The sequence below is a fragment of the Pelmatolapia mariae genome, linkage group LG3_W (assembly GCF_036321145.2).
Source record: "Pelmatolapia mariae isolate MD_Pm_ZW linkage group LG3_W, Pm_UMD_F_2, whole genome shotgun sequence".
Classification (NCBI taxonomy): Eukaryota; Metazoa; Chordata; class Actinopteri; order Cichliformes; family Cichlidae; genus Pelmatolapia; species Pelmatolapia mariae.
Window position 1 is genome coordinate 82,089,471 of NC_086229.1, and position 23,057 is coordinate 82,112,527.

At 40.7% G+C, this 23,057-nt stretch overlaps 1 protein-coding gene across 6 annotated transcripts in view; it reads left to right on the forward strand.

Moving 5' to 3' along the window:
• The first annotated feature begins 2,488 nt into the window (after positions 1 to 2,488).
• Positions 2,489 to 23,057, forward strand: part of LOC134624902 (multiple PDZ domain protein) — a 55,237-nt gene continuing 34,668 nt past the window's right edge. For all 6 annotated transcript variants that reach the window (XM_063470037.1, XM_063470038.1, XM_063470040.1 and 3 more), the window contains exons 1-13: positions 2,489 to 2,598; positions 5,760 to 5,819; positions 10,250 to 10,416; positions 15,009 to 15,158; positions 15,732 to 15,871; positions 16,273 to 16,486; positions 16,703 to 16,825; positions 17,040 to 17,237; positions 17,882 to 17,984; positions 20,000 to 20,088; positions 20,704 to 20,938; positions 22,445 to 22,522; positions 22,835 to 22,914. In XM_063470037.1, the coding sequence (XP_063326107.1) occupies positions 5,804 to 5,819; positions 10,250 to 10,416; positions 15,009 to 15,158; positions 15,732 to 15,871; positions 16,273 to 16,486; positions 16,703 to 16,825; positions 17,040 to 17,237; positions 17,882 to 17,984; positions 20,000 to 20,088; positions 20,704 to 20,938; positions 22,445 to 22,522; positions 22,835 to 22,914 (1,593 nt within the window). In that variant the 5' untranslated portion in view covers positions 2,489 to 2,598; positions 5,760 to 5,803. The remainder of the gene's footprint in view (positions 2,599 to 5,759; positions 5,820 to 10,249; positions 10,417 to 15,008; positions 15,159 to 15,731; positions 15,872 to 16,272; positions 16,487 to 16,702; positions 16,826 to 17,039; positions 17,238 to 17,881; positions 17,985 to 19,999; positions 20,089 to 20,703; positions 20,939 to 22,444; positions 22,523 to 22,834; positions 22,915 to 23,057) is intronic.

Below are 23,057 nucleotides of genomic sequence, written 5' to 3' on the forward strand. Positions count from 1 at the left end.
ATTTGTAGGTCATGGCTCTGATTCATAAGTTAACGTTAAGTCAATTAACACTGACCAATGAATCATTCAAACGTAACTGAAAATGAGTAAAAAGCAGCCCGTGACCAAAGATAAACTTTGACAGACCTTCAGAAAGCCTGGAGAACTACTGCTCAAGAGCAATAAAACCTGGCTCCTTGGAAGCAAAATATAAGGAAATAAGGGATGATTCGTGACTTTTGCAAAGCTTTGTACATCAAATGCTGAATTGGTCCAAAAAACAGTTAAATGCAGCTAAAATAATCCTTTTTCAGAGTATTGAGAAAAAGAGATCTGAATCCAGTTATGACAGATTTAACTAGGCTGTCTCAAACAATGACTAATGCTGAAGGCCTGTGACAGGCAGGTATAAAAATATAAAATGCTGAAGCTGCTTAACACTGAGCTAAGATGTTTTTTTCCCCCTCTCTTCCTTTCTATCTTGTTTCAATCTCTTGTCTTTTTCAGCATTTGGCTGAGTCAGACCTCCCACATAAAAGTGGCTTATTGTCAGAGTAAGAGGGGAGTTACAGGGTGGATAAGCAGGGAGGTGGAAGTAAAGATATAAATGGTGAAGGGATTTAGTCAGTATCAGCTCCCTGAAAGCAGCTTGTATCCCTCTCCCCGTTGGTGAAATGACTTCTTACAGACTGACCCTGTTCTTTCCTGCTCTCCTCTGAGGTCTTGATCCATGAAAATAAAAGCAATTCTGGAGAGGGCAGAAATAGTATTAAGAGGCTTTCTTGACCAGCCAGTGCCTAATAGTTGCTTTTCCTTTGCAACAATGTGGAAAACAATGCAAATTACAGCACTACTACATTTCTGTTGTGCTGCTAGATCTGAGTCACAATTAACAGATGACAAGTTCTTTTCTCGTGTCTACTAAATGTTCTGCATTTTGAGTTAAAATCACATCATCTTGTGAAGTAATAAAAGCACAGAGTATACTGTTCATTACACTTAAATGCATATTAGACAAATATCTAGCTTTTCCATGAACTTGTGTGGGTGGCAGCATGAAGTAGTCATGCGTAAGTGTGTGGGTGAGCTGTATGTGGTTAACAAGGTAGCAGTGCATGGGAGTCATATTTAATTAGAAGCATAAACTGCCCTGTTGATTGGACTCTCACACAAATGCTTTGGATTGACTGAAAACCGTTCCAACAATTCGCTGAATTGTTTATAATTAGTGCAGCATATAAAAAAATGCAGAGAAAATATGAATTATTAAAACAAATACATCCCCGGGCTCCAGCCATGGTAGGCATGGGCCTCATGGTAACGTCAATATATCTAATATGAATGAGAGCAATATTACTCTTCCTTTATAGTGTATTTTATGCATTTTAGAGACTGTGTGTTTGCTCAAGGGCACTTAAACAAATACACTTCTGCACCTGTGAGTCACGTTCGGGTCGCTGAGGTCAGGTGTTCCTCAAAAGTAATAATTTTAAGGGCCAAGTTTAACTGCCTCAGACAAAATCGCTGGGCTGTGTGTGTTTGTCTCCCAGACCAACTTTTTTCAGATAATAACCTTCTGTGAAAGTTTTGCTGTGATTTATGTGTAATTTCCTGTTGTTTGCCCCGTGAAAGCAGTTTCAAAGCTGTTTTCTGCTGTCTTTTCTCCACTTAAACGTCGGTTTATAGGCAGGCCAGGTTAACCCCTCATGCCCCTCTGTCTCTCTTGTTACAGCATCTATGCCTTCTCCTGCCAAAGTGCTACCCGACTTAATAGACAGGCAAAGAGGGCCAGCTCCATCCTGGCCAGCCCCTAGACTCCATAGAGGTGATGGGTGAGAGGATGCTAGCCAAGATAATGTCCATTACAGACATTACCTCTCACCCCCTCCCAAATTCCACCCAGCAAAGACTCCGATCTGGCTCACTGAACAGCTTTGGAAAATTTGAGGGAGGCCATAAATTTTCGACTTTAAACTGTATTTTGAAAAGTTTTACAGCTCTTCCTAGTGATAAAGAAATCCCTTGTTTTCATTAATAGTACACCAAACTAACAAATAAGCAATTAAATAACAGAAAGATTCATGTTTTTAAAAAATCTATATAAATTTCTGGGTTTTTTCTAACAGTAATTGAAACAAGGTCCTTTTCTATTAAATAACCCCCCCCCAAAAAAAGTGTTATAATCACAGTTTAATCTGAGAAATTAGATAATTTTACACATTTATTTCTTACAATTTATACACAAATAGTTATTTCATTTACAGGAGCAGGATTTCTCTGTTCTGCAGACAAACTTAAGTGTACTGTTGAAATTGCACTTCTTTTTAAGTGTGCATTTAAAGTTTATGTGAGTTTGCTTTGTTTTTGGGACTTTAGCTCTGGCCCTACACGGCAGCCAGGCCTTCTTCCATGTATGTAGGGCCTAGTTGTCAGGGCAGCCAGCAAGCGGCGCTTCAGCCCCAGCTGAACTGTCGGTGCGGCTATCGCTGGAAGTGTCCACAGAGGATCGAGTTACTCTACGCCCCATCTTTAAGCCCCAGTCAGTGCGCCGTTAGCCGCAGGACAACAGAGGATAGCTCAAGATCCTGGCCGCCGGGAAAGCAGAGCGTCCACACTCATGTAAGTGACTCTCTTTAAACGGGTTTCGCTTAAGGAAACGTTACTGAAGTCTTCGGTGTGTACTAACTTCAGCTTTTCTCAAGCTGGAGACCCCCTTTGTTAGCTTTAATGTCGCTAATTAGAGGAAAATATTGTGAGACGTCTTCTGTAGCGGTTGGTCACATAATCACACCAGACTGCCTTTAAATAGATCCAAGAGGCTTTTTTCAAGTAAAAGTGTTTATATATACTGCAAGAAGCCAGCTTGGGCGATTTTCTGTGGCCATACAGAGCCCTGATAGTGTGTAACTTCTTTCCCGTCTCCGCGTCGGGAAGCCTGTTGCTTTCTTGCTAGATGAGATGGGGAAAGAGGAGGAGGAGGAGGGGTTGAGAAAATCGGATTGTCCCGAGTGCCTTGTCGACTGTATTCAAAACACCACCGAACCTGGGCAGGATATACCAGCTTTAAACAAATACGACGTACTAAACGCTTTATTAAACAAGAAATAACACGGGTATAGTGCTAATTTCTTTGATTTTTGGTGGGTAGGAACTCCGCCATAAAATAACTGCGTTTCCTTATTAGCTAACTGTACTCACCACAAACCTCACAAATGATTATGTTCGCAAGGAAATGCTAAACTACTTTTTTGGAGGCTGATATCTAGTGTGTAATAGCGGCTAATGAGCTCCTCCGGCCTTCTGTGATTCATAACATACCACTATAGTGTGTGCATCATTAAGAGTGATTCACTTAAGGAATGGTAAAGCTACTTCCAGACACTGAACCACATATGTCATTGAAAAAAAACCCACATATAGTATACTACTGTTGCCACAAGTGACTGTAAGGTGCGTGTGAAGGCAGATTTATTACATAAATACACCACTACATGAGTGAAATACACGGCTAACATACTAGCTCATCACTCAGCATAAAGGGTAGGACACATGCAGTGATGAGTGAAGCAAATGCATAAACAAACCAGAGCTGTGGTGATCCTTTTGCCACAGATACTGCAGCTATTCTGAGAGTCTATACAGGGCTTTTAATTGTCTGAGCAATCTCCTTTAATCGTGTAATGTCTCCCTGAGTCATATCACGCTTGCTTACAAAGCCACTCTCTGCAGCCAAGTGCGATGTTCCCTGCATGGGCTCTTTTAGCGAGCACTCCTTAGAAGAATTAGTCAAATATAAACAACATGATCACCTTCATCATGCATTGCTGTTAGCTTTTAAAGCTTTAAAGCATCAAGGCACTGGGAGTCTTTATGAGCTTATTGGCACTGGCTTTGTTTACACAGTAGAGGAGTCACTGCTCCTTCTTTCTCTTGCCTTTCTGATCTGATTGCATGCACTTTGAAGGTAACAGGGTTTTTTTTTCCAAGGCAGCATTTGGAGTCAGTTTCACAAAGATATATTTTTTGACAGATTAGATAGAACAAATAGCCAGACTTCACATAAATGTTTGAGTCCACCCATTGTGCAAAATGAGACTTTGATTTCAAGCACAATGGCACAATGAAATATTGGTAAATTCAGACTTTTTCCAAGTAAAATAGTCAGAAAATATGTGTCTGAAAGGAACAGTGAGCAGGATGACACCAGTCAATAGAAAGGGTGATTTACTGAAGCAGCTTTTAGGGAGTTTAAAAGAATAACTATAAATAAATGAGCTGATTACTTCATAATCAGGTATCCATTTAGGTAATTTTTTTTGTGCAAAATATAAGCATTTTTTCCTCTTTTGCTGTGTGTTACCATAGACATTATAAAAGCCAGTGGTAACCACCATAATATTGCTGTTCAATGATATTGAAAAACACCAACACTGTCACTAAAACCTGCCATTAATGTTGCCATAAGACCAGTTCAGTGTGCCATCAGTCTACGATTGATTGGGGTCAATTTGGCAATTACATGCAACCTGACTTTGATAAAACAGCAATTAACTGTAATAAATCGTTGATAAACACATATCTGTTTCTGTCTGCAGAGACAGAAACATTTAACTATTACATTTGCACTCAGCAGCCTTCCGGTTCTACGGGAATACATCTGGAATACAAACAACTGGCAGCCAGTGCAGTTGAGTCCTCTCATGTTGTGCTCATTGACAAAGACTCAATCTATCTGTAAATTAGACAGCAATTATTTGCAAACCTTTGACAATCTCTCTGAGAGTGATTGCAGTCATTCCAAGTCAGTCTGCAACTATTTGCAGAAAGGTTACCTCGTATCAGGTGACCTGTGCTATCACCTTACCTTACCCTCAAGCTCTGGACAATCACAAGTTTGGTCGAGCCAGTGTAAAGTAAGTTTGCACAGTTACCATTATCTCGGATTGGTGTTGCGTGAGATGATCCATCTTGTTTGTAGTAGTCCCCAAAGAATTTTAATTTAGCTAATAAAAATGTATTTTTTGGTGTCGCAGAACTAATACAATATCACCACCTAAATTAGTGCAATACTGTGCTCTATCTGCTCGCCCACCCCCCACTCCTAATATTGACCAACAGTTTAAACACTCATTTATGAGCTAAGTAACACTGCAAATAAAAAGTCAGTGTAAACTTTTAATTTATAAGGAGAAAATGAACAACAATTAAATACGAAAATTGTCATGTTAGCAGGGTGTTGTGTTAGTTTTAAAGCTTATAAGATTGTTGTGTGAGAGGATAATTAATTATCAGGGTTGTATGATTTATTTATCTGATAAGAGCAAAATGGATACTCAAGCTTCATCTAATACCGGCTGTATGAAATTTCAGGAATGTAAATTACTTGGTATTTATTCATCAATAAGAGCATTAGTGGAATATAAGGGAACTAAGAAGCTTGAGTAGAAGCGCTTTTCTGGCAGCCGGTTTGTCGAGAGACTCGACAAACTGGGGCAGTTCTTCAGCACAATGGTACTCTGATGCACATAGTGAAGCATTCTTCAGAGATAAATATGGACCTAACAGAAATGAAATAAATCTAGTTTCTTTTAAATGTTAATCTTTTGAACAGAAAATGTGTAAGTTGGGAGGAGAACCCAGGAGGAGCATGAGCCATTTTTCTTGCTCTGAGAGCTTTGTGGAAGTTAAAAAGAAAAGAAAACAGCATGAATTAGTGGTCTAATATTTAGTTCTCTGATTGCTCACAAAAAGACATTAAATACTGAATTTGTCATTTTCAGGCCTTGATGAAGGGAAGACTACACATTCATCCGACGCTCTAAAAATGATAGAAACAATGGGTAAGTATTTGTTTTTTTAATTGTTTTATGCCAGGCACCTATAAAATATTCATGATTTCATCCATGATCGAACCAGCTTTAAGGTTGAGTGTGGTCATGATAGCAGACTGCTGAATCCAGTACCAGTGCTCGGTTTAATTAAGATTCAACACTGCCATAATCAAAAAAAGAAAATCTTCTTTTTAAAATGAGCAGTTTTTGCACGGGGGTTTGGTTGTCCGTCTTTGCTGGCTGTGCTTTGCACATTTGGCTTAAGCTGAGAGTTTTCTCAACCAGCGTAAGAGGCCCTGGATTCAGTTCAATGTCCGTGGGCTGCCAATGTTGCCATATCTGATAATGTTGCCATAAATTTGATTGTTTGTTTGTGCCCATAGAGATTTATTTGCCCAACTGTCAAGCATGACGCCAAATTGGTGCTGCCAGCTTCTTTCTTTAAAACAGCAATCTGTGGTCACTCTCAGGACGGGAATGTTGACTGTGTGTTTGTCAGCTGCAAATGATGAACTGTGATGAATATGTGTGCTCCAGGCACTGCTCTGCTGGAAAAACTGATAACACCAGTTCTAAATTACCCTAAGCATCTTTTCTGCGTTATTATTAAAAAACAAAATCTGAGTTTTCATATAGCTCCAGATCCTTAATAAGTCCATTTTGGCTGAAAATACAGATTTATTGGTTGGGTTCCACAAAAAAAGAAGCTTGTTTTAAAGTATTTCAACTCTTTATTACTCTACAGTTAAACATTTAGTCAGCTCATTATTCCTGCCATTGGTAAATGTCATCTTCTTTCCCAGTAGGTCAATGGCAATTAGCACATTTGGCTGATATATCTGTGACTCCTTATGCTTTGCTCAAGGACCACCTTTTCTTCTGCAAACTCACACATAGTTAGGTCCTTAGGTTTTTGGACAGTGACGCATTATTTGTGATTTTGCCTCTGTACACAGTCACAGTGGATTTCTAATTAAATTAGTCAAGATGTGACTGAAGTGCAGACTTTTAACTTTAATTGCAACAGTTTTGCATTAACTGTTTAGGAATTACCCCATTTTTATACATAGCACCCCATTTTCAGACGTTCAAATTAGAGATGGACCGATCCGATATTAAGTATCGGTATCGGTCCGATACTGACCTAAATTACTGGATCGGATATCGGCGAGAAATTAAAAAATGTAATCCGATCCATTAAATATCAAAAAAGCATCTCACAAAACTTGCGACACGACGTAACTCGGCTTGTAACCGTAGCACGTCGAAGCAGTGTGCTCACGTGATAGAGCGGCTGTGTTTATTTGTAGCCTCGCTAGCAATCCAGCATTTCATCTCCGAGGAAGTTATCCCAGAGAGAAGTAAAGCAAGTGTGTAAGTTCATCTCTGAATGTTTGTAAAGCGTACCTACGTTAAGCTTAACAACCGATATATGGAGCCTCTTCTCTCTCTCTCCCTCTCTTGCTGCTACTTCAATCGTGAAACTGCTTAATGATCAGCTGATCGGCTTTTCTGTCGCGAGTCCGTCTCTCTTCTTTGTTTTTGGCCCACTTTGCACCAGAAAGAGGAAACCAGCGGCTGAACAACAGCAGCACGTTTAACCTTGATAAGCTGTTGTTAGAATTTATTTAATATTACTTTCTAGACCAGGATCCTTTTCTACGTAGCTGACGGCTGGTAACTGTGCAGGGGCGGATCTAGCAAAGTTTAGCCAGGGGGGCCGATAGGGCATTAACAGGGAAAAGGGGGCACAAAGACATACTTATCTTTCTTATTCTCATTTAAAATGTCTAGCTTTTAATAAATAATTATCTGAATCTTACACCCAAAGTTTTAATCTGATGTAAAATGTATAGAAGTCCATTACTGTATATAGTAACTGTTAAGTCTAATATACCCTAGTAAGCTATAGTACTTTTTCCTTTGGGAAAGTACCATCTGTGCAGTCTGCAATTCTGTAGAAGAAAGATGTTGAATATATTTAATTATTCTTGAAAAATAATTTATTTCTGTGCATTTTTTTCACACTGCATCAAATTAAAGTTGATTACGTCGATTAAGCATCATGAGGTGGAGGGTGGGGGGTGGTTCCCTTTTTTTTTTTTTTTGCTGGGAGTTTGCAACCCTATTAGTTAGGTTGCTTAATATTTCTGCTAAGTACTCTTTAAAATACCAGAATAGGAAGGATGGAGTAGGTTTAAGTTTATTAGATTGATCAGTATTGCTGAACTATGAAATATTTTGGGTGCAGTGTATTTTTTACATACAGGTATAACAGAATAGCTTTAGTGTTGTTGTTTATTTAAACTTGAGTATGAACTTATACAAAATGCAGCAAGATATTTAAAAAAAACAGTTTTATTGATTAAAAAACACACTATATCGGATTAATATCGGTATCGGCAGATATCCAAATTTATGATATCGGTATCGGTATCGGACATAAAAAAGTGGTATCGTGCCATCTCTAGTTCAAATGTAGTTGGACATTTGACTGACAAGCAGTTTCATTGGCAGGTGAGGTCGATTCCCTCATTACTCATTTATCAGGGAAGTAACGAGTCCAAATGTTGAACTTTATGCCAGCATTAGCAGTTCAATAGAACTCTCAATCTGAGGTTTTAAAGAGACAATGATGCAAATGAGGGACGCCATCATTAAGCTGAAAAACCCAAATAAACCTGTCAGAGAGTTTGTCAGTCTGGTGCATTCAACATCGAAAGAAAACTAAAGTGGGTAGTTTTACTTCAAAGAATTACTTCAACGACTAATCAAAACAACTTTGCAACAACATATAACCAAGTCAAGACAACACTCAAGGATGTAGGCATATCATACAATCAAGAGATGCCTTCATGGATGTAAATATAGAGCGTTTGCAACAACAGGAAGGACAGATTAGACTTTGACCAGACCAGAAATAATCGAAAAGAGCCGGCACAGTTCTGAAAAAAGTCTTTTGAGAGATGAAACCAAGGTTAACTTAAACCAGAGTTATGGGAAGAGAGAAGCATAGAGAAGGCAAGAAACAGTTCACGATCCAAAGCATACATGAAGCCAATGTTATTCTATGGGTATGTAAGGCTACCAGTAGACCTAGGTCACGAGTGTTTATTATTGATGTGGCTGCTGGTAGAAGCAGCAGGATACATTCTGAAGTATAAAGAGCTATACACTACTCAGATTCAGCCAAATGCTGCAAAACTGGTTGGATGGTGTTTCAGAGTGTAAATGGAAAATGACCCAAAGCATACTACAGAATCAATTCAATGAACATGTAAGTGACCTAGTCTTCAACAGAGCATGTTTTTCAGTTACTAAGGACAAAACTAATTGCAGCAAAGGGCTGCAAACAAGCAGCAACTGAAGGTGACTGCAGTAAACACCTAGCAGCATCTACAGGGGCGAAAAACAGCATTAACTTATGCTCATGGGTTATTACAGTCCTTATATTAAAAATTATGTTAGCTTGGCTGTAATTCGTAAACAGTTAATGCAATACTTTTGTGGAAAAGTGTCTTTGTTCAGACACTTATGGACCTAACTGTCCATGCCACATTGATTTAGTATTCCTAATTATACACATCGAGGGAAGGACAGTGGAAATTTTACATTTATCTGGAGTGAACCAGTGGTGAGCAGAAAAGAATCTTACAGGGCTCAAGTGTTATTGGTCTATTTGCAACTTTTTGTTCAAACAACAAAGCTTTTCAGTGCAAAAAGTGTTTTGGACCTCGTGCACGGCCTATTAGGTGTTAGTCACAGTTGGTGAGCTTCTGAAATTGCTTCATTTTTGCTCAGATGACGTCTGGCTGGCCCATCCTTACTAACAAGCCACTCTGGAGTTACTCGATTGTAGGGCTTATAGAGGATCCAGCAAACAAAGCGTGGAGGTCCCAGTCCTTTTATCTTTTCTTCCTGATAACCATTCATTTTACGCTCCTGTGTAACCCACCATTTGACCCTAAAGTCAAGAAAAGGAAACATTGCTATTCCGAAAACAAGCAGTGCATTGAAAATTGAGTTTTTTTTCTTCTGTGCAAAAACCTGTGGCTATATTATTTTGATATATTAAGGCCTGTTGAGAGTCAACCGGCCTTAACTAAGCCTAGTTTGTGATATGTGACTGCGTATTTTTCCGTCTATACATTTACAAGTCATTGAATTATTGTTAAACATAAATATGTTAAAGTCATGTTTCAAATGGTTGTGGAGGGTTGTTTTTTTTAAAGAATCCTCTTAATAATTAAATCAGGATGCCTAAATGAATAAATGAGGTAATATCCAGACACTCTTCCCACCCTCGCTATCTTCACCCATGAACTGATGAAGTCTTTGTCCTCACCACCTCTCTCCACCTCTGTCACTCCCACACCTCCGGCTGCCTGCATCGTCGCCTTCACTCTGGCGCTGTCACTGAAACATGCGACGGTTTGCAGACACGCAGCGTGCCTTGCAGGCGGTGGAGCGACTCCAGGCCAAACTCAAGGAGCGGGGAGAAGTGCCCACTGAGGAGAAGCTCAGCCTGCTCAAGTCAGTGCTCCAGAGCCCCCTCTTCCATCAGATCCTGGCCTTGCAGAAGTCTGTCCAGCATCTCAGAGATCAGGTAAACCCCAAACCTTTTTGCTTAAAACTTTTATATTTTCTCCAATTTGGCTCAGATTTCTTATGCCATGTTTTTCTTAGACTGTGTGTCTTAAGGATAGCGATTATATGATGTCACAGACGGTTAAAAACACTTTCTACTTACTTTAAATGTAATATTTATACATTAATATAACTTATCAATAGTTGTCTCAAGGTGTAAATACTCTACAATAGTACAGAGAAAACCATATGCCACAAGTGGTGGAGGGAGACAGGACAAAAGACACTGTGGAAGAGAGCCACAGATTCATAATAACTAACAGTTAAATGCAGAGTGGTGTATAAACACAGTGAGTGAAAAGAGGTGAATGAATAAGAACCATCCAGTGCAGCGGTCCCCAACCTTTTTTGCGCCACGGACCGGTTTATGCCCGACAATATTTTCACGGACCGGCCTTTAAGGTGTCGCGGATAAGTACAACAAAATAAAACTAGTACCGGTACCGAAAAAAAAGAAGATTTATTCATAACACACGTGAAAAGACCCAGGAAAACCGAGTTAACGATAAAAACGATAACAAAATAACGCTGAAAACCGATAAAAACCCTGAAAACCATACATTTCACACCTGAGCCTCAACTCTCACGGCCCGGTACTAAACGACTCACGGACCGTTACCGGTCCGAGGCCCGGGGATTGGGGACCGCTGATCCAGTGCATCATGGCCCAAAAACTAGGGCCTGTTGTAGCTTAACTAAGGGTAATAATAAGAATGATGTATTTATAACATGCTGATCCCGGTTCATTTAATCAGATTTCATAAACTACAAAAATGATGGGATAGCACAGGATAGTAGATTGTTATTATAGAAGTTTATTTAAACAGATGCAGTGTCATTTGATATGAACTAGGACCTGCTGTTCATTTTTCATAGTACCATTGTGGTGTAGGAGTGCTTGAGGCATGTTTCTGGTGACATTTGATGTTGAGACATCACCTGGCCTTTAATGTGACCTGCCCAGTGTAAAACTGAAGGCCCTATTCCAGCCACAGGCTCCCATGAATTCCTATTTTAATGGCTTCACACTGGTGACAGTTGTGGCAGGACTCATTTTGGATACTGCCGTTAGTTACATGTAGTACACTGTGTGCACTAAATGCCTTCTTGAGTGTATGCAATGGAAGTGATGCTGGAGTTGTTGGGCTGACTGCTGCGTTTTGAGAATATTTGACTTCTGACCACTGAAATTATGCTAAATTCTAATATTTAACACACATAAACTCCAGACAGCAACCATTTAAGGGATGGTCAGTGCCTTAAACACGTGCCACTCTCATGCTTGTTGTATGCTTCAGTGGGGGTAGTGCAAAGGCAGTCCCCAGGCAGTCACGGACTGTCCATCTACCTGCAGAGAGGATTTGTTGTCCATGCAGCCAGTGTAGAAAGTATGTGGTACAACCGGTCTGTGGGCCAGCTGTGAAGCTGAAGTGAAACAGTTTGTGCTTTTCATCTTGTATTTTTTCATTCTTGATGATCTTTTTTTGCACTTCCCATGTTCCCAGTGAACTCCACTGTTGATGCCTTCCTTATTCTGACCCACCTGTCAATCAGACAGCATTTGATCTGGGTACTGATAGAGCATCACATGCAGCTGGATGAACAGACTTCCCTGTTTTGGGAATATGATATCTCTTGTCATTATCTTTGTATTCATTTGATTTCTGTTGATTCTTGGATTTTTATGCTCTCCGTCATCACGTCTCTGCCTCACTGTTTGGTGCACTTCCTATTTTAGTTTGAAGGTTAGCTCCTCATGCGGCTTCCTGTGCTTTTACTTCCCTCCTTTGTTCTTTTCCCAATCTCATTAGCGTTTGATTGACTTCACCTTTTGCTTATCAGCCTGCTGTTGTGGCTAAAGTGTCTGTTCTTACAGGTCAGCTTTATCAGACTAACAAGACTGTGTCTATTTCTACATGTCTGTGGGACAATCTGAATTCGTTCACTCTGACCAGACTGTAACAGTATTCAGTGAACCTGCAGTGGGATTTTGTCAGTGGTTTTTTCAGCATCATGACAAATAAAAAAGGAATTTCGAAGATAAAACTGGAACTCCTGCTTTAGCCCTACCTCAGCTAGGCTGGAATGTTTCTGATATCCTTATTCAGGTTTTTATCTCTCCCTGCTTCCTTGGTGACCTCACTGATTCTACTTCTGGCTTATGTCAAGACATCCTCCCCTCACCCTTTCAATCCCCATTCCCAGTAGTGTTTGCCGCTATGGCCAAATTGCTGTCAGGGTCCACACAAGCCAGATATAATATGGGTACATGAGCAGAGATACTTTTTTCTGGCTGATTCTCCCCATTGAGAATTAAACATCTGAGTGGAAGGAAAGCGCTCTCAAGTCACAGAGGAAAGGGGCCAGGGTAAGCGTTTCAGAGAAAGAGACGAAAGTATGCGAGCTATGCACTGGGAGGAAGGGATGTTCGCTTTTTTACCCCTTGTGGAATTTAGATTTAAAAAGCCCCGTGGCATTTTTGTGCGCCAGCGATTTGACTTATTTCAAGAATAGGTACCTTCTTTTGTGTGTGTGTGTGTGTGTGTCTGTGTGCAGATTCCTCTGTTTTATAATAGAAAACTTAACAAGCAGCCATTCAACTTAAAGTTCCCTCAAACCAAACGATGGACCTTTTCTGCGTTATAACAATAGTAATATTTTTGAGAAATGAATAGATAAAAAAGCAACAAGTGTAAGTGTGTTATGTTTCTTCGGGGCTTTCAGACCCAAGCTGTGTTTGTGTGGCCGTGTAAAGCAGAACCAATTTGGGGAGATGGTTCGTTTTTGTGTTTTGTTCTGAGACAAGAGGCTGACACGCAAACACACACACACACACACACACACAGTCACTGCCCATCTTCTGGCTCTGCTAGTTAGGCCTTGCTTAGCCCACGTCGCTATGGCGACAAGGCCCTACTCTCCAATGAAAAAGAGGCCGCTGCCACTGTGTGAAGTGGGGCAGAAACAATTTCTTAAATGTTCAAGAACCAAACTGGAACTTTAATCCTCTTAGCTGGGCCCCAGCTAACAAAGCTCATGCATGAGCACGGCAACTTAGCAGCATGCTACGCTAACTTAGCCGGGCCCACGGGGTTTTGTTTGCCGTGTGCAGCACTAATGTGTCCTGTCCAACGGAGTTTTGTTTCTGAGGGCTAATCTGGGACTGCATTTAAAGGAAGCGTGATGCACAGTACATGTTCTCGAAGCTCTGAAAGTCGCACAGTCCAACTTCCTAATGCAAATTTCACAAGTTCACAAGGACAGCTTTAGCCTGGCAGCGCCATATGCCAAATGGAGTGTTTATAGAATTATTGCCGTGCATTACGTCCGTCCTTTTGAATCCAATTCGGAAAGTCATAAACATTACACCCTTTGGCTAATGAAATCGGGAAAACACTGTTTTATGTAGTTGTCGCCTTCATGTAATTCATCTGTCACACAAGTAAAGTCATTGCAGTAATTAAGAGCCGAGCATATTAAAGCATCCAGATGGCCAGCGATGCTTCTCCCTGGCCCCGATAAAAATATTGTATTTGGAGCCTCATCACTGTTGGAACATCAGCTAAGAGCTATTATCTCCTGAAGGATTAGAGTGCCATAGATCCAGCTAATCATGGAGGGATAACAAACTGTCTGCCATCTCGGTGGTTTTTTTAGACACTCAGATTCAGAGTTTTGGTGTCTAAAATTTAATTTGCAAGATCTTTATGTTCAGAGTACAAATGAGGCATAATGGGCCTTTTTTTGTTTTGTCCCTTAAAACTTTTAATTGTCTTTGGTTGGATTAAAGCCAGCAACTGCTGCTGTGCCCAGGATTGCTTTGGAGATTTTCAGAGCTGTTATGCTCCATTCAAACTGAAAGCCCAGCCGACAACATCACAACTAATGGAGATCAATTGCCATTTTGGATTTGATTCAATAGTATTCATGTGTTTGAATGTGGACCTATTATGCTTTTCTTTATGTTTTGTCTATATAGTACAGCACTGTATGCTCATGTGGAACATGGCTGAAGTATACATGATCATGGAGTTAGTACAAGTAATATCTGTGATCCAAAAATCTTACTCTGACCTCTGTGTGATGTTGGTGAGAGAATTTAATTCAATTCAGCTTTATTTATATAGCGCCAAATCACAACAGCAGTCACCTTGAGGAGCTCTATATTGTAACGTAAAGACCTTGCAGTAATGGAGAGAGAAGCCCAACAATCAAACAGCCCCCTATGAGCAAGCACTTAGAGACAGAGGGAAGGAAAAACCTCCAGCAGGACCAAGCTCAGGGAGGCCATCTACCACAACTGGCTGGGGGTGAGGAGAAGAAGACACGACAAAAGAAACACTGTGGAAGACAGACAGAGCTATAATAGCTAATGATTAAATTTTGTTTACTAGGGACAGCGAATCAGGTGAAAGATGGCTAAACTTTTATACATGTAGTGTTTCATGTTCACTTTAAAGGAATGTAGAAGGAAGATCCAAAATCCAGGAGTAAACATAGAAGTGTCAGTGAGGTATCTGTAGTTTTCACATTTCTGTTTTATCATTTCAGGGGAGTGTCCCTTTATTACGAGGGAGTGATCTCACAGCAGCCAAGCCCAATGGCAGCCATGTTTCCTGCTCAGACACCCCAGCTCCCACGCACGTCAATGGCAAGACGTCATCCGAAGAATTTGAACATATTATCCACTCCATGGCGCAGGTACAAACAGCTAGAAGGGAGGCAGTTATTGTAATGCGCGCTAACATTTTGTTAATTTATTGGAGGTTTAAGCTAGATGGCATATATTGACAAAGCGTGTGGAATCTGCATGTTGTCCCTGTGTCTGTGTGGGTACTCAGGCTCTCTCCCACAGTCCAAAGTGTCTCTCTGTGTTGACTGCCCAGGGTGTACCCTGTGTTTCACCCTATGACAGCTGGGATAGGCTTATGAATAGAATAGAACTGGATATGCAGAAGAAAAGGGATGCACATAAGCTAAAATAATGCTATTGTGGCAAGTCTATTTTGAAAGCCCCAGTAGACTTTTTTTGTCAATCTTTTAACATTTTACTGATTTTTACACAAAAAGAGGCAAGATTACTTTTGAATAAGTCCTATAACTCAAACCAAACATCCAAAGAGAGTCAAAAAAAGAAGAAAACTCCACACAGTGCTCCTCTCTCGAGGCACTTCAAATAGACTTCTAAAGGCTGCCTGTAGCTTTGATGCTTTAGTGAATCAGCACAAGGCCAATGTATATATATATATAAAAGTTTGTGTGTGTATTACGCAGGGACGTTATGTGACGCATGTGGATCTGCAGAAGCCAGTGTCCGGAGGTCTTGGCTTCAGCGTGGTGGGCCTAAAGAGTGAGAACCGCGGCGAGCTCGGCATCTTCATCCAGGAAATTCAACCAGGAAGTGTTGCTCACTGGTATGCAGGAAAAACATGCTGCTATGCAGTCTTCCAGACATTCTTTCAGCATCTGGTTAATTGTTGATTTCTAATTTGAAATTTCTAGGACTTTGTTTCAGACAGTCAGGTGGGTGCGTTTACAGATTCTCTCGGGCGATTAGAGATACTTTTATACTTGCCAGGAAATACCAGAGTAAAGCTGTTGTGAGCTGTTGCAACACATGTTGCGTCACACCAATCCTAAAAGAGTGGAAGCTGCATTTTTCATGTTTCAGATATAAACACCCTTAAATGTATTCACCCAAAGACAAATTCAAAGTTACAGGTACAAAGATTAAAGCTATAATGTGGTATCTAGTGACTATAAGGGTTCTCATTCTGTGTCCTTGTCTCTGCTGCGTGCTTCTTCCCCGTTACAGCGATGGGAAACTCAAAGAAGCCGACCAGATATTGGCCATTAATGGCCAGCCTCTGGACAAGACAGTGACCCACCAGCAGGCTATAGGCATCCTGCAGAGTGCTTCAGACAGGGTGCAGCTCACAGTGGCCAGAGGGCCAATACCTCAGCTGGCCAGTCCTGCAGTGTCCCGCACGCCCTCTGCTGCCAGCACATTATCAGCCAACTCCAGCGCGGTAATGAGTACACTGACACACCAATGGGGCCTCTGCAAGGAGCATTTTATGATCTGACACAGTTTCCATGTGGGGACTTAAGAAACTACATGCTCTTTGCTCTGCAATCCCCATCCAGCACCACGACACAGAAAACAAACATACCTGTTAAGTGATGTACATTTTTCCTAATAATACACTGGATAACATCGTGTTGGACTTCTGTTACTGTCTCAGTGGCAACATGTGGAGACGATTGAGCTTGTCAACGATGGCACCGGTCTTGGCTTTGGTATTGTTGGAGGAAAAACCACCGGGGTTATAGTCAAAACTATACTTCCTGGAGGCATCGCTGATCAGGTGACTCTTTAGCTGTGTCTGTCACTTCTTTAGGAGTTGTTTTTTTTCGTCGCTCACAGCCAATGACACTTTCAGTGTTCTAGACAGATGACTCCTGTCAGTTATGTGTAATGAGAATGTGCTAATTGCAGGAAAGCACAGAATTACCTGTCACTTAGGAGTGACAATGCCATAATGAGCGCAGAGTTAATATAGAAATCATTTCTTGCCACAGGATAGCCGCCTGCGCAGCGGGGACCACATCCTGAGAATCGGAGACACCGACCTGCACGGCATGGGCAGCGACCAGGTGGCCCAGGTCCTGAGGCAGTGCGGGAACAGGGTGAAGCTGGTTGTTACCAGAGGTCCTTTGGAAGAGACTCCCTCTGCTTCTGTCATGCCTGTGGTGCTCCCCACTGTCAGTGAACAGCAGGTAAGGGCATCTGTTTCTCTGTAAACCCAAATACCTCTTTTTACATTTTTTTTACATCACAGAGACGCGTGTCTCATTCAAATTGATCTTATGACTCGCACTATCCTCGCAATAAAGCGTTTTCTCGAGAACCCGTCATCCTGATGGTAATTGCCTGCCATGCAAGACACACCATACACAATTATATATATAAAAAAACTTCACACATAAACTTCAGGTCCTTCATATCCAGTTTTATCTTTTCTTCCTGCTTGACAAGCCAGTACAAATGCAATTAAAGAAAATTGCAGGTTACATCACCTGTGACTCACACTTTGCTTTACGTTCCCAGAAAAAGAAGGAAAAAAAAGCTCCGAGCCTCCTACAAACAGCAATTTCATGGCCATTTTCAGCACTCGCTTCTATTTTGACTTGAATGAATTATTAGTGACTCACAATGTGAATGACAAACATCATATCCCTGTGATCACACACAGTAACTGTGAATCTTATTTTTGGCTGACAGGTACTGAGCGCTCATTAATCAAAGTTAAACAATGTATTTTGATGTGCCGCAATTTTCCTTTCTTCCGTTCTAAAGTAAAACATCTCTTTCATTTGGTTTCTGCTGTGATGCTGACTCATTTCTCTGCGTTTACACGCAGGGCTACGAGGAAGAGGATGCTGAGGCATTTGATGTGAGCCTTACTAAGAACACCCAAGGACTCGGGATCACTATTGCTGGTTATGTTGGAGATAAGAATTCAGGTGAAAAACTGATATATTTTTTTTTAAAAAATATGGTGATTTTAAGGTGATTTGTGAGTAATTTTTTGCCTTTATAAGACATGGAGCAATGAAGGTCAGGCAGTAAAGCGGGGAGCGACAGCAGGGTCAAACTCAAACACAGGCCGCTGCATTTCAGCCGTGGGCCTGTATGGTCATCTGCTTAACCAGTGAGCTAAACTGCCACCACGAAGCATGGTCATTTATTTATCTGCTAAATAATCATTGTAAAATGCAGTGATAGTAGTGCAACAATATTAGTTTTACCTTGTGGTCCTGTTGAATCCTCCTGGAGTACTTGTACCACCTGATATGTACTGTCCTACATTCTTTTTAATGTAACTCTGGATATGAAGTATGTTCACCTTTGTATTTCTTTTGGGCTATGTAGTATAGTACTCTAGTTGGTGTTTATACAGTGGAATGAAAACGTTGATGGCCACTTTATTAGGTACACCTTGCAAGCACCTTGTTGAACCTCTTTTGACTTCAAAAATTAACTTAAGTCTCAATTCCATAGATTCAACAAGGTGCTGGAAACACCTCTAACCTTCACTGGATATTTTCTATTTTTCTGACCATTCTCTGTAAAAACAAAAACAACAGATCAGCATTTTCGGAAATACTCAGATCAGGCTGCCTGGCAACAAAAACCATGCCGTGTTCAAAGTCACTTAAGCCATCTTGACTGTGCCTAAGTGCATTGCATTGCCACTGTGATATAGAATAGATATATATATTCAATTCAATGTATTTATATAGCGCCAAATCACAACAACAGTCGCCTCCAGACGCTTTATATTCCAAGGTAGACCCTACAATAATACATACAGAGACAAACCCGGCAATCATATGACCCCCTATGAGCAAGCACTTTGGCGACAGTAGGAAGGAAAACCCCCCTTTTAACAGAAAGAAACCTCCGGCAGAACCAGGCTCAGGGAGGGGCGGCTATCTGCAGCGACTGGTTGGGGTGAGGCAACTGGTCCCCTGCTGGAGGTATATTCTTCTCGAATAACCTCTTTTCATTCTCTGTTTAAACACCACTTTGCTTTTAATCATCATTTATTATTCATCTCTTTTCCTGTCTCACTCTCCTCACTCCCAGCCAGTCACGGCAGATGGCCGCCCCTCCCTGAGCCTGGTTATGCAGGAGGTATTTTTTCCTGTTAAAAGGGAGTTTTTCCTTCCCACTGTCACCAAGTGCTTGATCACAGGGGGTCATATGATTGTTTTGATTTTATCTGTATTATTGTTGGGCCTTTACCCTATAATATAAAGTACTTGAGAAGACTGTTATTGTGATTTGATGGTATGTAAATAACATTGAATTGCACTGAATATTTGCGTTAACAAGGAGTTGAATGGGTGTAACTAATGAAGTGGCTAGTGAGTGAAAACATAACCTAGAGATATTTGTAAAAGTAAACAAAGACACCTGTGCTGATGAAAAGAAAATACTTGAGTAAAATGACAAAATATAATTTTAACACCATTTAAGGTGCTGTTCTAGTTTTTCAGGCCTCAAACATGGCTTTCATTCACTCTGTTTCAGATGTTAAAAGCAAACAGTAAGCTTGTAAATGTTAAATAAGGAGGTGCAGGTTGAAGCAGAACTAAAAGGAGGGACTCACATTTTGCCATGAAAATAAAAATATGTAAAAAAAACACTCTGAATGAACACTTGTGCTAATTGTCTGCTGGGACTTGTTTTGTTTTGCCCTTTCCTCTGCCCTCAAGCGGCCAACAAAATCAAATAATCAAGATTTAAATTAATGTCCAAATGTGTTTAACTGCAAGCAGTTATTGTAACTATAATATAATGAAGTCAAATGGATTTAAAAAAATATTTCTGATTATATTCAGGGATCTGTAATTTGTAAAGTTAGGAAAAGTGCGCTCCGTTTATTGAAACACAAATTGAAACACATTTAATGTCTTGATTCGTGGATCTGTTCTTCACCCATTTATGTGTCTAAACTGTTCTGATTCCTCAGAGCCCTCTGGTATCTTTGTTAAGAGCATAACAAAAGACAGCACTGTAGACCAAGATGGCCGCATTCACGTTGGAGACCAGATTATAGCCGTAAGTACACTAATTATGCTCTTTTGGTTACGACTGGCTTCTGTTTTCAGCAGAACGAGGTCAAACATGCAGCAAATGTTTCATATTATCATTGATTGTGATCAAAGTTACACATTTAGGCAATGGAGGGAAATTATGAGATGCATGAATTTGAATAATTCACAATTATGCTTTTTATTTGTTCTTCTTGCGACTCTGAATATAAAAGAGTTTTGAAATAGCACACTGAGCAGTTAAGTCTGTAATTTCATTACTGTAGGTCATTAACAGTGAAGTCATGAGTGGATGTTTTTACATGTTTTCTTGAAGAAGTTCTGACTTACTTTGTTCTGGTGTGCATGTGTGAGGATGGACTTGCTTTGGGAGTTAACCTAAATGCTCATGATTGTGAGGGATTTAAAACTGTCTACTTCCTACCTGCCCTGAATGACCTAAATGAATGAAGTCGTGGATTAGACGACACTCGGGTGCAGAAATCAGTCTTTAGTTAATGCCGTTGCAGTTCATCTCTTTCCAGCAAGAACATAGATGGCGCTTCAGCACACTCATATTGTTCAAGCAAGCTGTTCTGCCTCTCCTTTAATCCACCGGCTCACGAGAGATCGCCCTCTGCAGGTCGACGGCGTGAACATCCAGGAATACACCAATCAACAGGCAGTTGAAGTGCTGAGACACACGGGCCAGACGGTCCACCTTAAGCTGATCCGGCGGGGCTTCAGGCCCGATGAGATCCCCCCTGTCACAGCCCCCGTTGTCACCGTCCTCCCCCCTTCCACCACCATCCCTACAACCACCACCGTCATGAAGGAGCTGGAGCTGGAGAGAAAGAAAGCTGAGGAGGCTGCTGAAGGTAGGATGGATTAAGTGAAAGAAATTTAATGAGGATAGATTTAAAAAAAAAAAATCCCTTGCTTCTCATCATCCTGTCAAAAAAAGGTGTCATTTGATGTGTAAATATGGCTCAGGCAGGAGTTTCATGATGCAGTGAGGAGTCATTTCCATGTGACTCCAAAAGGAAATTTCAGACACTTTTATCGTGTTGTAAACAGGTGCAAACAGAACTTACTCCTGCCACACATGAATGTTGTTGGCTGGAGTTATGGCCTAAAACAGCTGTCAACATCATATGCATAGAGTGAGGAAGCTGAAGCCTGAACACAGGATCATTCAGTTGCAGAGAAATCTACTTTTTCATATTGCGAGTAACCATTTTACACCAATTCCTAATATTGAAAAATAATTGCTTATTGCAGGTTAAAAGGTTCCTCCTCATAATAGCAACAGAATACTCCCACGTTACAGCCCCGGCGCTCCTAATTAGAGGTTGAAATACGCTAATTAACGCCGCTGACAAATGCCAAGAGGACAAAAACTATTTTCTCAGATATGGCAATATAGTTAAGCGCTTTTTAAGCACTACCCTTCGTAGCAGTCAGACTGGCTAGAGATTTAACAGCTGTCTTTGTACAGAATCCAAAACTTAGCATCATGTTGGTTGAGAGTTGAAGTAGATCAACTTTTAGAATAGTAAAATAGTGCACAATGCATAACATCACAACCAAGGAGAAACCTCCATTTATCTTCGTTCTTGTGTGTTTTTCTAATACCTTTGCATTTATGTAATATTGGCATTAAATAAGAGGAAGAAGATTTTTGTCTCCAGCTCTGCTGACAGGACCTCTGGGCTGTTGCAGAAGAAAGACAAGCAACTTGCATAAGTTGTTTAGTGTCAGCAGTAATAGATGGAGACTGAAAGTGATTCTTTTTAGCACTAGGAAGTTGAAACATGAAGAAAACCAGCCAACAGCTATGAGAGAGACTAAAGGGAAGAAGGGTAGAGTAGTTTTTGGCTGCTTTGAAAACTCTGAGTATAGGAGTGTGTGTGTATGTGCACAGTGTGCTTTTTGCTCAATCATTAAATGAATGAAACAACAGAAATAAATCGAACCATTAACTTACACTGTTGTCACATCCTTCCATAACAATCTGCTGGTACTTAAAAGACTTTAATATAAAATTCACTTCATGGGAAGTATTCATTTCATGGGTGACCAGTTCTGTGCCTTGCGGAACCCCAAAGACAAAAAGGAGTCCCAGGCTCATTAAACGTGTATTAAAAGTCCTGGTATGTCTATGGATTAGCAAACATTAGCAAAGGCGCTTTATGTGTTTTTGATATAAAGGGAAAAGAGAGAAGGTCCTCTTTTAAAGCAAGAGTGATTACGTACTAACCGATTCTGTGTCAGTGTTGAGGGTTTTTTGTGCTGTGCGTGTGCTGTTGGTGGAAGGTCGATGGCTCCTTTCAGTGGCTTCTGTGTGTGTCTCACTGTCCGTTGTGTGTTTACTGTCTCCACAGATGAAAAGCAGCTCCACACAAAGAGTGAAGGATCTGATGTCAGCCCAGCCACGGATCAGCTAACAGAAGACAAACATGGTAGGAGGCTGAGATGCTTTTTCCGTGTGCTTTAGCAGAGATACTGGGCCCAAATCTGACAGATAAGGGCTTTTATTGACAGGACCACACCGACTAGCAGCACACAATGTGAGGACATGCTGAGACGGCTGCTGTCGCTAGGTTCAGACATTTTAAATAGTAGCAGATAAGAGTTTATTTGATCTTCCACGACACATTTTCAAGTACTTTGCTTATACTTGGAAGTTTATGGTGCAGTGCCACCTGTGAATGGCTTATGACAACACTGTCTTAATTTTTGTGTGTTAATATAAACATATTGTGTTTTTGAAGAACTGACCTTAACACCTTTTGAAGAGGAGGAGCTAATGAAGAAGTGGCAGGAAATTCTGGGCCCAAGTAATGAAGTTGTGGTAAGTTTACTTTTTAGATTCATAGCAGATATTGTAAAAAAGAACAGTGACCTGGGTCATCAAACAAAAGTGTCTGAATCATTAACAGACATCACATAAATGGAGTTGAAATGCTAATGGAGACGTGATTTACTGTTACCCTG